Consider the following 15039-nt stretch of genomic DNA (forward strand, 5'->3'; position numbering starts at 1 on the left):
CTTCTTTCCCTGCTTGCAGAGCTAGTGTAAGGATAAGCACGTGCATTCCTGCGATGTTTCAGTTGCTTCATCTCTGTTAAAGTTAGAAGTTAATTACACTGTTACATTTCTCTGTTGCTTCTCAATACCTTCTAACATGTTATTATTTTCAGGATATTTTGCAAAGGTAACTTATTCTCTTGGTTACACAGGTGTACACAAGGTATAGAATTTACATGGTAACTGTGTGTCTTTTCATAATCATAAGTTCAACAGCCAGATCCAAACCAGCCAAAGCCAGAAGGAGCTCAGATGTTGGCTATGCGTGGGGAACAATTAGGTGTGGTTACAAATTGGCCGCCTTCTCTGGAAGCAGCTTTGCAGCGATGGGGGACCATCTCACCGAAAGCTCCTTGCCTAACCACTATGGATACTAATGGAAAACCACTGTATATTCTCACTTACGGTGAGCACTCTTCAAACTCCTTGTGCTTTTATGTATTGTATACAGTGTCTGACTGTATAGTAAATGCATAAATATACAGTGAAAAAAGCCCTTTAATGATGCATCTGTTCCATTTCTGAGTAGGGTAAGACAATTCTGAAGCTGCTGGTGTCTGAGTATGAATTGCTGAGATGTTATAGTATGATTTATTTCACAAAGAGGAAAAGAGCTGAGTAGATACACCCATGGAATCACAGATTATAAATTTAAACCACCTTTTAAATAGAAGTACATCCTAGGGCAGATTTTTCCTGAAGATTAACGTCTAAATCCATTGCCCTTGGATATTCCCCAGGCTTTGTTCTGCAAAAGCAGAACCTGGTGTACAAAATTCACCAGCTTCCTGAAGAAATTAAAATGGGATTTTTTCGCATGTTCTACTGACATTGTAGTAAGTGTGATTTGAATTATTCCTCCTGATACATAGTTGTACAGCTAGCAAATGTAACGCCTTGAAATAGATTTGCCAGGATATATTTCAATGTGATCTTTGGTATGTTGGTATAGCTCAATGTGTACTACCTGACAATCTATTGCAACCAAGAAAGGCCAAATAAAAATAAACATAAGGATATCTCTGAAAAATAACTCCCATATAGCTTCTAATTTTGAGATGTTTAGGGGACATTTGGGAGATGTTCAAAGGAATTATTATGAATAACCGTCAAACTTTGAAAGCAAGTTGGAACATTTCCGTGTGCTATTGATATGGATATAAAAAATGATTTTGCTTTTTATATTTCTACCTTCTCAAGGACCTAGAGTTCTGTGCAGAGAATGTTTTTACATCCTGTGATATAGAGGTCTGTCTGTTTTGTTCAGTGCTGAATGCTCCTTTCCATTCAGGAGTCAGACTGAGTGATGGTCCCTGGCCGAAAAGATGTCTGCTGCAAGTTTGGCATTGCAAATATAGTTAAAGGCTTTTAAAGCATAACAGAACCTTTGCAACTGAAGGTCATGCATGAAACATTTTCCCTTCAGGTACCTTAGAGTTAAGAAGTTACTTAAATTAGGAGGCAAACATACAATTCACCATTGATCAATGTTTTTCTTCCTTAAGGACATTTACTTGGAACTAGAGAAGAATTTTAAAGTTTGCAATTACGTGTTTGCAGAAGAGCAATTCATATCATCTACTGAATGCCTTAAATAAATTGGGCAGGAAAGGAAATGAAGATGTTAGTGAGAATCAGACCATTTTTCTGAATATGGGACTCTGTCCAGAGAGTCTGAGCCTCAATGTCCTGCTTCGCCTGAAGGGCTGTAGGCTGAGCACATCAGCCTGAGGAACTCATCTACATGGCTCACAGAGCCACCTAGCCTGCTTCTCTGTCCTAAACTAACTCTTTCCAGACTCCTCTTCTAAATTGTCCAAATGGGACTAAAATTAATGTTTTCATTACTTTCATTTGGCAGCAGTCTAGGATATGATTTTTGCTGTTGCCTTTCAGTAGTTTCTTGAGGTCAGAAAAAATAAATTCTTTTTTTTTCTTTTTTTCCCCTTCTTTTTATAGATAAAAGAAATTACAAATCACAACATTTCATAAGAGATTTAGTGACAACTTCTCTGCTAGCTAGATTTCAAGCTGACATTCTTCTTCATGGGAAATGTCCACTCCCTGTGCCGTAGCAGTTTTCCTTACTTAAATGACAACTGCTTTTGAAAGATCATTAACATTACAGCCACCTGCCATTTTATTGGTGACTTTATGAATGATTTTGCTGTAACTATTCCACCTTTTGTGTCTGTAATATTTTCTAGCAATTGTGGGCACGGCATTTTTAAAAGTTGAACATTAATAAACATTAAGCCTTGAACTCAGCAAGGACACTCTTATTCATGAATTTTTATCCCTGTGCGTAGTTCCACTGGCCCCAGTGGTAATAAACTTTTGAAAGATGAGCTTAACCCACAATCCTACCACATGGTACTAATGCGACACTTCATTTCCTTGTGTGCATGCTGTGATCGGATGACTAAAACGTTAAAATATCAACATTGAGGACTGTCAGTAGCCTCTGAGTTTGTACCTCACAGTTATTTTCAGGTTCTTTGCCAATTTAAGGAAACACCATTACCAGGATTTTTCGTATGTTCACTATTTTGACAAATATTCAAGTGTTTTAAGAATAATTCTAAGTTTCTAGAGGTTCAGTCTTTGACATGTTACCAACATGGTCACTGTGCACCTCTCCTTGAATATTTTACATCTGTTTACTGTTTCTGCTTCAGTTTCTTCTCACAGCCTCTTGTGTCTTCATGGAAATCCCCTTCATTCATCCTCCAACTTTCTGGTTAAGGGAGGCTCCTACATGATGTCTTTTGATCTCTACTTTTTTCATACACAGCATCTTCTCCAGTTTCTTGTCTCTGCATGGATGAATCACAGGTTTGCCTGCTTATTCCAGACTTCCTTCCATCTTCCCAAACTGGATTCCAGAGGTGTCTCTGTAGCTGTCAGCTAGGTCATAGCCTGTTTGAGTAAAAGTACTTATTCCCTTAACGCCAAGTGTATTCATCTCCTCCTTTCTGGATCATTGTAGACAATATTGCCATCCTGCCCGTCACTCGGGCTGTAACTTGAGTGTCATACATGACCCGGACATTTCTGTAGTTTTGTACGGCCGTTCTGTGTCCAAACCTCGCAGGTTATTTTGGGAGCAAATCTTTTCAAATCCAGACCTTTTGCTGCATCTACACGGTGAAATCTCATCCCATCTGTCACCTTAGTCTTGATTCTTACAGCAGGCTCTCTGTGACCCTGAAAAATGCAGTGTTGGCCTGTAGCATCTATCCAGGATGCTTTCATACTTCCCCTTGGTGGCCTCACATGCTGAAAAGGAGCTCTCTGAGAGTCCACAAAATTCTCCTTCTCCAAAGCCTTCCTCACAACTCTTTTGCTGTCCAGTCCAGTGGCATCTGAGAGTGGTCAGACCGACGGCCAAGCTATGATATGCCGTGGCAGACAGTGGCAGATTAGTGTGATAAGACCACCTTATGTGATTTGCTAGAATGAATTTCCCTACCTAACAGTGGCTGATGTGGATATGACACAGTTAGTGTGAATTTAAGTGGCGAGTGCTCTAGATTGTGAGTGCTGTTGTGCCATAAAAGGAACTAGTTTAAAGAACTTATTCTTTCAGCTGCTGCTTAAAATCATCACTGCCTTCCCATTCCTGTACAGGAATTCATCTCATTTATAATGCCTTATATCTCCTGTGTCTTCTCCAGCATGTTTTTTGGGCTTTTTGTCTTCATAGCATTTTAGGACTGTTTTCCTCCATGTGTCTCAGATGACTGTAGATAGAAGAAATGAATAACTGCACTTCTTGTAGACTTGCTCTTTTTTTTTAAGCAAGTTTTTGAAGTGGTTTGCCTCAGTTCTTGAAGTTCTTTCCACTGCCCCAGTTGTAATCTTTATTTAATGTACTCAGAACTCTTAAACTCTTTCTAGTGAATGAAACACTATGAATATTACTTATTTCTCAAATATTTTGTTCCTGTGGGAACTCGGTTAAGTGGGGAACATCTTAGTTAAGTTATTCACAATCCCTTTATAAATCAAATCACTGAATATGCATAAATGGAAATGTCTGCGATATGGGAAGGAAAGGTGTCTTTATCAGGTTTTATGTAAGTCTGAACTCTGACTAGAAACCTAATATGTGCTTTGAGGAAAAGGAAGACAATTTCTGGCTCAGACGAAGTTAATCAGAGTAGTCAGGCATCAAGTTTTGGTATTGTAGGTATTAATAATGAAGCGCTTAGTGATTTCTTAGAGGAGAAATGTCAATAAAGGGCAAGTAAATCCTATATAGTACTTCTGCTATCACAGTTACTTTTCTTACTTAAAATGATTATTCTAAGAAGAATCAGAAAGGTTGGGGAAAAAATAAAAAGCTGAAAGTAATTTGGGAATGAGCAAGTTGTGAGTTTGCTTGTTGTAATCATTATTAAAAACAACAAAACGAGTACCAGTTAGCTACATCTGATTCAAAGAATCTCATTTCCTTTATCTAACACCTTCTGTAATCAGATTTTTTTGAAACCATTTTCAGTGGCTCCAATGTATTGTTTCACATGTCAGAGGCCCATTGGAGACAGCAAGGCTGGCAAAAAAGAGCAGATAAGGCTCTCTGGATAGAAAAGTATTTTTTCTTTATCCATTTGGATTCTGTGGAGAAAGAAATGCCTGAAAAATGGCATTTTTTTTCAAATTAATTGCCCATTAAAAAAAATAACGCAACTGTAAACGTTTTGAGGTGAAAGTCATGCTGCCTTAGCAGAGGTGATGTAGCTTATACTGGAGATATACCCTGAGATGGCTGAAACTTAACAACAGACCGAAAATAGCCAACCCCAAGCCGTGCTGCAGCTGGCGTGCAACCCGGCCACCCGTGTCCCTTTGCTGCAAGAATCTCCTAGGCGAGGAATTTCACAATTATCGGGAGGAGAGAGAGGGAATCAAGACTCGTCTAACCAAGTAGCTACACAGCCAGGCTGTCTTTATCTCTGAAATAACTCAGTGCTTGCAGAGGTATAGATTGTCATGGTTCAAGTTTCTAGATAGATATCAATGTTATGATTGTTTAATACTTTAAAGCTTTATTTCTTTAATAAAAAGACAGAAAATTACTTTAAAAAATCTGTATTACAATCTATGATTAAGACTGGAGTATCAAGCACTGTAATAGCGAGGTTACCTCTATTCTGAGTATGTCTGGAGTCTTTTATTCTCTGCAACAGAACATTTCAGTTCTTTTTCTTTGGATTTTTTCTCCCAAAAGACAACAGCTTCATTTGCTGCTCAGGATGGACCTGAAGAGTTTGTGAAGAAAGGGTTAACAGAGCAGCAGAACTGCAGCTATTATTTTGCAAAGCAGAAGAAGTGCCCCTTTACCTGCATAGCATTAGGAAGTTTGCCATTTACACCAGATTTAATAAATACTCTTGTTTCAATTTAATATAAGAAATGTCATACTGTGATATTGAGAAAATGAATATTTGACAAAATTATTTGCAGTTAAACTTTGGCAGTCTCGCAATTGCTGTGCACGGACATTGGTAAGCGACCACTCGTTTGGCTGTGTTGAGTTAGTGCTGTGTGCTTCTGAAAAGCGTCCTGAAGATGATAAGAAAATTGATTGTCGTTTGTTTTCTCTCTGAGTTTTCTCCCTGATACAGCTTTTCTCTTATAACCTTCTTTACATTCAACACAAACGTATAGTCCTTTTACAGATTTGCAAAGGAAGAGGAAGGGGATTTACTACAGTGTCATGTGAAAAGCATCTAATTTTTGTTAACTGATCCCTTTTTGTGTGGTTTTTAAGAGCTAGTGGTTTCCTTTACCTTCCTAATGTGTTGCTTAAGCAGATGGGACTGGCTATTAACTCACTCTGGCTTGCTAAACTTTAGTTGGTAAAAGATAGTGCCCTCTGAATAGACTGTTAAAAAAAGAACAAGACTGAATACAAATGAAATGTAAAATATGTGGTTACGGGTGTAGAGTTGCTACTATTCAACTAAGTCAAAATTCCAGCGGCAAAAGAAAAGGGACTTGCCCCACCCAGGTGTTAACAGTGTTTGTCACAGCTGCCAGAAAGAGAGATGCTGTTTTCCATCCTGTCCTACCGAGAATATCTGCGTACGCGATATCTGCCGGATATGGCTCAGATTCAGAGACATAGCAGTACTTGCTGATACTTGCTGGGCAGCGGGAACGTTCAACTTAAGTTTGCAAGTGTGTGGAGAGCTTTAAAAGGCCTCCCTGCATAAACACGCTGCTGGGGCCTACAAGTCTGACAGTGGTACTCTGGGCAAGCAACAGGAGTGACTAAGAAAGATACGATAGTCTTTAGAAGAAGATTTATTTCAGTAAATGCTTAAACAATTATAAGTAAGTTAGGCAATGACAGATGCAGAGAAAAGCTTAATTTCTTACCATCTTGTGGAGTTATACACGATCTTGAAAAGCAGCACCACAATTAGCAGCTTGATGGGAGGTAGGAACAAGGTTATAATTTGTAGTAGCGGCAAGGTGTGCGTTAACTGGATGTTGTTGGGTTTTTGTTTTCCTGAGTCAACTTGGGAAACTCTTCTGTGGACACCTACCGGTCTGCTTTGTTTGAGAAATGGTTCTGTGACTTGAAAACTGAAAGGTAATTCAGGTACTTAAACATCTAGTGCCCCCCATTACCCACAATGTGTGTGTGTGGCTGGCAGAGCCCAGGCCCCTTCTGGAGGGTACCTTTGTGCCTGAGACACCACTGGACACTCAAATCTCTCACTGATGTCTTATCTCTGTAGATGACTTACCAATTCTTCATTTTTAAATGCAAGAAAGTAGCTGCTCATATATGGTTGGTGAGCAGATCAGAGCCTGGCACGGACAAATGCTGTCCCTGGTGAGGCAGGTAGGAGTATTGTTCGAAAGGACCCCATTGCAGCGGGGCTGTGGGCAGGAAGGTGAGGAAGAGGAGGGCTCATGGGGTCTGGTCTTTACCTGGGGAAACGGGGGAAGCAGCAGTGCTGCTCAAGGTTCCTGCACCCAGTGGCGTGTGCTCTGCCAGACTGCAGGCAGGGCTGAGGGCAGCTTTCTGCTGCAGCGGCACGGCTGGAAGAAAGGAGCTCTGGCACTGAGCTGAAACACGGGCTGGTCCACTCACTACTAAATGAAACTGTTGCTTGAGTTTCCTACATCTGCCCTCCTGTCTTCAAGCCAACTTATTAGAAGATTAACGGCAGTGTGTTTATCTGAGGAGCACCGGTGCTTTATTGCACTCTGGATGAGGACAACAAGGCATATCCTCAGCAGCTCCGAACGTCCAGATTTCCGCTGTAGCCCATGTAACGAAGACGGTTTACCCTGCACAAGGATCGGCCCGGCAGCGCTAAGCCCTGTCTCAGAGCAAAAGCCTTGGATGAAGCACAGCTGGCCTCCTCGCCAAGGCCCCCCTCTCCCGCTGCGCAGATGTGGCACGGTATGGAGGTCGCGGCAAGGTCGCAGCATCGGGATTTGTGGGAGAGGTTTTAGCAATCGGCTTTTTCCCAGCAACGTCTAATCTCTCAAGTTTGCAAAGGAAGAATTACACTGAATTGCAACCTAGGCAGAACCAAGGAAGGAAATACTTCAAAGATTTCCTTCTTTATAACATCCTCCGTTACTGAGGGCTTTTATCCTGCAGTCGTCGAGTCCTTTGTGTTTCTCAGTGATATTGGGGGGGCCAAACAGCCAAGGTGGCAAAATAAATGCACGGTTCAGTCCACCTCTGGTCAGAAGCTTGTGCCCCATCCAGCAGCCACAGATCTGGCCCTGATGATTCATACATTCCTGGCTCCAGCTTTTGGATTACTGTTCCCTTTGTAGCCCCTTTTTTTTTATTTTTTGGAACGCAGCTATATACCCTGGAAGAAAAATTATGGGCTTCCCGTTGAACACGATCCAGTTGAAGATCTGTATGGACTTTGCTTGGCCTGCTTGCGAGGAGGGTGCCTTGTGGGCTCTGCCGGCCCCTGGCTGCTGCTGCCCGCACTGGAGCAGAGGCAGCGGCAGTCGGGGGCAGGCAGAGCCTGCAAGGGTTGGAGTGGAGTTACGGAGCCTTTAAGGGCCACAGGAGAGACCGTATATTCCAGCTCCTTCCCAGCTGAATGCAAACTAGTTTCTTTGTTCCAGTTTTCCAGTTTCATACCCATGTGCACATGCAGTTAGCTCAGCTAATTAACATAGTTTGGTATTGCACCAGTAAATAGAGCAGGAAAGGGCTGTGGTGACAGAAGATTTAAGTCTTTTCTGACCATTAGGAAATATTATGGGCATTTTTTGTGCAGTTTGAAGTGTATTTAAACAGAAAGGTGAGGAATTAGGGAGGCAGCCTTATATGTTCTGTGTTTCAGAAGCTGAAATAAAATTCTGGCAATAAAAGAGCATCATGACAAAATATATTTAAAGACTTAATTATTTAAAACTTACTAGAAAGTACCCCTTTAAATTTTCCTAGTCTTTGAGAGAACTTCATTTCTGCATTTATTCAGGTCACTTACGTGGAGATGGTTGTACTGCGTACCTGGGTACTTCTGAAAGAATGCATCTAAATACTTTAATATGAATAGCCCTTAGATTTTGAAGAAAATATTGTAAGATGGCACATTTGATAGATGAAAAATTAGTGTGAATATGTCACAAATGCAAATTCAAGACTTGTAACAGATTTAATCTCTGTAGCTCATACAGAACTTTTCACAGCAGCCCCTTATGTCTCTCAGAAAAGGAATTAAAAATTCAGTGTTCATTTCAAGCTTGAAAGTGTTTTGTGTAAAGATGGTTCTTTCTTGCAATTCAGAACTTTTGCCAGGCTTTTGATTTCCGTTTTCCAATCTTCTGTATCATTACTAATTGCTTTTTTAAGTTTGTCGCCACTGAAACTTTAATGTTGGAAACCTTTAAGAAAAAGAATATTTGCTTTCTTAAGGCATCCTTGGTTTTATCCTACTCACTTGTCAAGTTCAAGTGCTGACTGTAGCTGCAGGGATGCTTTTAAAGACTTTCTTTCCATGAAATGCTGGTAGTTCTGCCATAGTGCTGTGAGGGTTAATCCTGCATACGTACTCCAGTATCCATGCTGAGTTTCCAGTGGAACAGAATTGAGTCATGTTTATTTCTGAGCATCAAGGCAGTTCAGCATGCAAATACTGGCGTAATCTTAAATAAGTTAAAAACTTTGCAAAATGTAGTTTAATGATACAATATTACCGTTTTCATAAGAAGTAATTGCATTTCGTACTTTCTCAGTAACAAGCAGCAGTGACCCTTCCAATTTTCCTTAAGAGGAAAAAAAAGAAAATCTGGCCCTCTCATTGCACGTTATACTTACATCAGATTTGCACTTAAAAATAATTCAATAGTATTGCATTTTATGACCAGGATGTAGAGGAACTTACTATAACAGCTGCTTGGCTTAGTTATAAATAGCATTACTGAATGTTTGGGAGCCTGAACTGCTGAACCCCATAGGTAGTCTGTTGTCAGGACCTATTATTGTTTAAGTTATTGGTGAGCATGAATTAAAGATTTGTTACTGTCAGACTGAATACTGCTTAAACACAGTACCTAGGGGCCAGCCAAGAACAAGGGCTGTTATGCTCGGTATTGTTCAAATGGAAGTAACAAGTTCTCTGAACAAAGGCCATCCGAAAGAGCTTGCGTAGTTGGGAGATGCCGATCGCTTGAAGGATTAATGAAAGGCATGTAATGTGGCAAATGAGGTCTTGATGAGATATTTTCTTTAAAGAATATTGGGGTGAAGTCTTAATCAGGATTAGCTAAGTGCAGAGCTAAAGAGATGAAGCAAGGGAGAAGAGGGACAGTAAAAAGGAAGGGTACCTGGGGCAAGTGAAATGAAACTGAGAGAAGGGAGGGTATGGGAGCAGGTGAGAAGAAAAAGCCAAGTTAAATGGAAGAAGGTCCAGAATTAAAAGTGAAACACAGCCATATGGATGTGCTAAGGATCAGAGGGTCCCTGCTGCTTCAGTGTGCCCCTTTGGCTGCGAGGTGTTTTCTGTTCGTTGGGGTTTTTTTTCTTTGTCTCTGCTTCTTGGGACTCCTTTCCTTTTTCCCTTGGTGGCTTGGGGTGAGAGAAGTGCCGTCACGAAACCTGAGTAACACCCTCAGAGGTCAGTCTGGGCTGAAATGCATCTTGTCTGGCTTGTTACAGCTAAGGGTGTTAGGATGATGTCTGGACTTGATGATGTTCCAGCCACTTCTAACTTTTGGAGTCAAGATCCAATTTTCTCCAAAGTAAGAAACTTCTGCTGTGAAGAAAACTATTCTTACCTTTTTTTTTTTTTTTTTTGAAAAATGCTGCTGTCTTGAAAAAAGTTCAAAGAAAACTTCTGATAAGTATTTAAATATTTCAACTAGTCCCAGCAGTGGTGTCATATTTAGTTGGAAAACTAATATAATTGTTCCTACTATTTATTTTCACTGCTCAGCTATTCTTTCTCTTTAATAATCTTGTAAAACATAAGAAGAATTTGAAAATTAATTTCACAAATTTTGTGTTAATAGGCAAACTTTGGACCAGAAGTATGAAGGTTGCTTACAATATACTACATAAATTAGGCACAAAACAAGAACCAATGGTACGACCTGGAGACAGAGTGAGTATCATCTCAATGATTTTTGATTACTAATAATTCAGATCCCACGTAGACAAAGAGAGAATGATGTATTTGAGGTGCTCAGAGGAAACCAATGAAGTGAAATGTTGGGGGGGTGAAATCTGCCTTTTACTCAGAAAAAGATTGATCATTCAGACAGATGTTTTGAATTGCATAATAAATAACCTGAGCTGGTACTTGCTGAATAGTAACTTGAAGTTGTGGCAACATCAACAGTAAACACTCCCATGGAAAGAGAATTTTGGACATAGAACAGCAGTCTGTTTAGCAAAAGGTTACTTATGGAGCCTGGAGGTGTCATGTGGGTAAAAGACGTACTTACTAATGACTTCGTAGCTGTTGAGATGGTAGAAACAAGAGAAGCATTGTGGAGGACAAAGACAAGCAAAGTAAGCACATTTTGGCAGCCAGTTAAGTAAATAAATTACTCTGGTAACATGGAGAATGTTTCCATTCCTGGTTCCTGACTGATGCAGCTACTGCTAGAAGCTGAATCTAGGTGAGTGGATAAAGTCCACAGAGAGCAAGGGTTACAGAGATAACACTTGAAGTTGTTAAATGAAGACGAGAACATCCTATGGTTTTGCTAATGACGTACTTACAAACCTATCCCTTCGTCTGTCAAGGCTGGCTGAGCCTGCTACCCCTTTTCTCTGCCAGAGTGTGTATAGAAATTTCCACAGGTCCCATTCCAGGTTGGCTTTAAGCCGTGGAATGGATATTCCAGAACAGATTTGTCAGAAATGCAAATTTTAGTCCTGCCCTAGTGCTTAGAGTTGTGAGGGTGGGATTAAGTCTTCCTCCCCCAGGGTCTGATAGCAATTCTCAGACTGTTGGTTCACCTGGTCCTCTTGTGCCACAAGTGAGAAACATATCTGTTTGCATTACACATTTCTTACGGCTTCAAACACGAGAGCATGGAATAATGCTTCCCAGAAGAAAAAAGAAGACAAAAAGAATTTTAAAAAATGAAACCTGACAGTCCATCCTATGTTTCTTTTTGAAATAAATCATGAAGAATTTAACTAAAGGATCTTTAGATCCTTAATCTAAATTCCTTCCTACAATGGCATTCAGCCAGGAGTAGGATCTGAAGAATCTCTTTTACTCGACTTACAAGTGTGTCTCTAAGCAACAGCAGAAGAAACAAGTTGTTCAAGTGTACACATCAAAACAATCCACCCAGAAAGCTCCAAAAGGAATAAAGTTCACGTGGGCAATGTGCATCTCTCCTTATCTATTGTGTGCTAACTGCCCATCTTCATATTCATTTACTGCAGCAGTCACTGGCATCTCCTGACATTAAGAAAGGGTTTGTGGATAATTCAGGCTGAAAGCTGGAAGTTTAGCTGGTGCAGGACACATAAAATACAAATTTCAGCTCTTCTAAAATAAGTCCACCTAGATTACAGTGAAACAAATGTTTATAGCTGAGTGCTGAAAGCATATGCTTTGCGTTGTAAAAACATCTTGCCTAGCATCCCTGTGTAATAGGAACATGATCATTTGAAGCAACTTCATGTTGAAGATGAGGTGTTACTGTACTTCTGATGTTCTAGTCTGTTATTCTGGCTGTTATGCCCCTGTTGTGATAACATAAAAGCTTTCTGACCTCTTTGAAGATGGCTTTTTATTCTAAGTAATGTATTTTGTGTGACAACAGTTAAAGGTAGTTTTTAAATACTAAATGAAATACAGGCATATATTTCTGGTCTTTTCTAAATGAGAGTGCAATTGTTTCCTTATGTTAATATTATATAAAATTCAGAAAGGCCTTTTTCCCTTTAAAAGCATCTTCTATCAATACAATCTCTATTTTTCATGACTACCATTACATCACCTCTTAGGTTCTTTGTCTGAGCCAAAAAATAAATGAATGTGCCTGCATTTCATTCCCTGTTTCTGGTATTATTATAGTACATGACAAACTGCATTTGCCTTCTATAGTAACTTCAGAAATTTAACCTTGTGTCACCCCTGACAGCTGCCTGGAAATTAAGCTTGCCCTCTGAAATATCTACTAGATAACCAGATTATCATCTGGTAATATACACTGCATGGTTTGTTTTCCTTCAGCCTTATCCCTTTTTGCTTTTACACACATTATTTATTTATTTGGTACAGGTCTGTTAGTGATTAATGTTTTTTGGAGAGGAAGTTAATGCCTCATTCCCACTGGACTTCAGTGAGATTTTTTCACCTCCGTCAGCTCCTTTGCAAAGATTCCCAGCCAAACCTTCGCTGATTTTATGTTAGCAGAGACCAACACATAACCCAACTATCCTCAAAGTATCTTTTGGGATCTTTCAACATCTTTCAGATGTTTGCTGGGCTCAGCAAACTATCATACCCTCAGTGCACCTAGCAAAATCCCTTTCTTTCCATTTCCCCTGAGGCTATTTGTGGTATGTGCATGTAGAATGCATACAGTAAGCTCTGCACAGCCATCGCCAGCAGTTGGATTGTTTCATGTGCAAGCGTACAGTTAAAGTAGCAATGTATTTTCTCTGAAGTTTCTCTAAACAGTTATGAAGTTAACCGTCTTCAGCTTAAAAACAGAGATATTTTGGACCCACTTGGACAAGGTTGGTTAGATTTCTTCTAGTTTGAAGAAATCAAGGTAATCTATGGAAGGTGACTATCTTTGAAGCCATGTGAAAACTCTGGAAACACTTACAATCTCCAATAACTGAACCTTGGAGCATATTTGAAAACATGATTTTACTTCGAGGGACTGAAACACAGAACTCCTATGGATGTCAAAGCAGTCAAAACTCAAGAGTTAAGTAGTTTCAGCACATTTTAAGATGCTGTAATAATACAGTCTGATCCTGTGTGCAAGCCCAAAGGAATTAAGTTTGAAATCATTCGCCATGCCTTTTGCATGCCACTTCAGTTGACCGTGCAGGATAGTTACCAGCTGCCTTACAGCTGTTTAAGACATGAGCTGAGAACGTCCATCTGACTGAACCAAAACAAAAATGTAGACAGGATCTAGCCACTGAGGGCATTCACCAGTAAGTGAGAGCAGTAGTATTCCCTGCCCTTGCAAGGGGAGTCATGGACTCTCTAAGTTGCTAGATCCTCAGTGAGGCCGTGCACTCTCGCCTCTCCTTCCCCGTTGCCCCTGGAGGATCTCAGGCATTGTCTGCAGTGCCCACAGAAGTAAGCTGCACAGTTCAGCATGTTGGGGGAAGAAGGGCACCTAGTGAGCACACAAATGATTTGCTATGATCTTTTTTTGGCACTTTTATCTAAATAATTCCCTAGCCCTAGCCCTGAAGCTGTGAAGTTCAACAAATCCAGGCCTAGGTTGGCATGCTATATGGCCAGCTCTGGATGTGATGTTTGCTTCTCTAGATATCAGTTATTTGTGTTCACACAGTACAGAGAAACTTCTACACTTGGACAACAGTCCAATCCTAAAACGAAATCGTTGTATGAGGCAAAGCGTAGTGAGACAAAACATAATGTGTTAATGGTTGACATAATGGCATAGTAAGTCTGGGTAATCTGAATTGGTCACAGATCCACTTTGTTTTTCGTAACTTCAAGCAAATTATTAAATTAGAATGTAAAATTCTATTAATTCCATTTACTTGGTTATTTAACAACATCTGTAAAGCAATCAGTAAATTGAGAGCCAGATGAAAGGTATTGTCAATGTAGGAAACAATACACCATGAAAATATTTAACTACATCCTAAGTGAAAATGTTCACAAAAGGAATACCTATCAGAATAAATTCCTTCTGATTCCTCATTCATCTTTCATTCGGTATTGGAATAGTTATCATAGAAATGTTTCAGTAATTGTCTCTCTCCAAAAGGAAGCATGGAAACTCCAATTATCGTTATCTGAAACCTGAGATAAAACATTTTTAACATACATCTCTCTGTTTCAGGTAACACTCGTATTTCCTAACAATGATCCTGCTGCTTTCATGGTAGCATTTTATGGCTGCCTGCTTGCGGAAGTTGTCCCCGTCCCTATTGAAGTGCCACTTACAAGAAAGGTAGGGAACTGAATTTCTTCTCTATACTGCATTTTAAAACTTATGTCAGAACAAATCACAACTGAACATAGCTTTTGAGTACATTTTTGTGGTTAACTAGCTCTGAATCTGAGCATACAAAGATAGTGCTGGGTGGTGCGTTATATATAGTTCCTTCTTTTCTGTAATGGAAAATCTGAAGATGTGCTTGCAATTTCAGCAAATGCAGGTCCTTCTGGAAAAGGAGAGGAAAATTTTCCAAGAGAACAGTTCTTCCAGTCCTAGATGGATTATCTTAGTAGCCTTTCAAAGCATTCTGGTGTTGACCACTGACAAAGAATCATTGGCAACAACTGCTGATTTTCCACCTGTCCCTGCAACCCA

General features: G+C 40.0%; 1 protein-coding gene across 2 annotated transcripts in view; it reads left to right on the plus strand.

Moving 5' to 3' along the window:
- Positions 1–15039, plus strand: part of DIP2C (disco interacting protein 2 homolog C) — a 337937-nt gene that overhangs the window by 220362 nt on the left and 102536 nt on the right. For both annotated transcript variants that reach the window (XM_050891661.1, XM_050891662.1), the window contains 3 exons: positions 248–445; positions 10549–10640; positions 14566–14676. In XM_050891661.1, the coding sequence (XP_050747618.1) occupies positions 248–445; positions 10549–10640; positions 14566–14676 (401 nt within the window). The remainder of the gene's footprint in view (positions 1–247; positions 446–10548; positions 10641–14565; positions 14677–15039) is intronic.

The sequence above is a fragment of the Gymnogyps californianus genome, chromosome 2 (assembly GCF_018139145.2).
Source record: "Gymnogyps californianus isolate 813 chromosome 2, ASM1813914v2, whole genome shotgun sequence".
In the NCBI taxonomy this organism is placed as follows: Eukaryota; Metazoa; Chordata; class Aves; order Accipitriformes; family Cathartidae; genus Gymnogyps; species Gymnogyps californianus.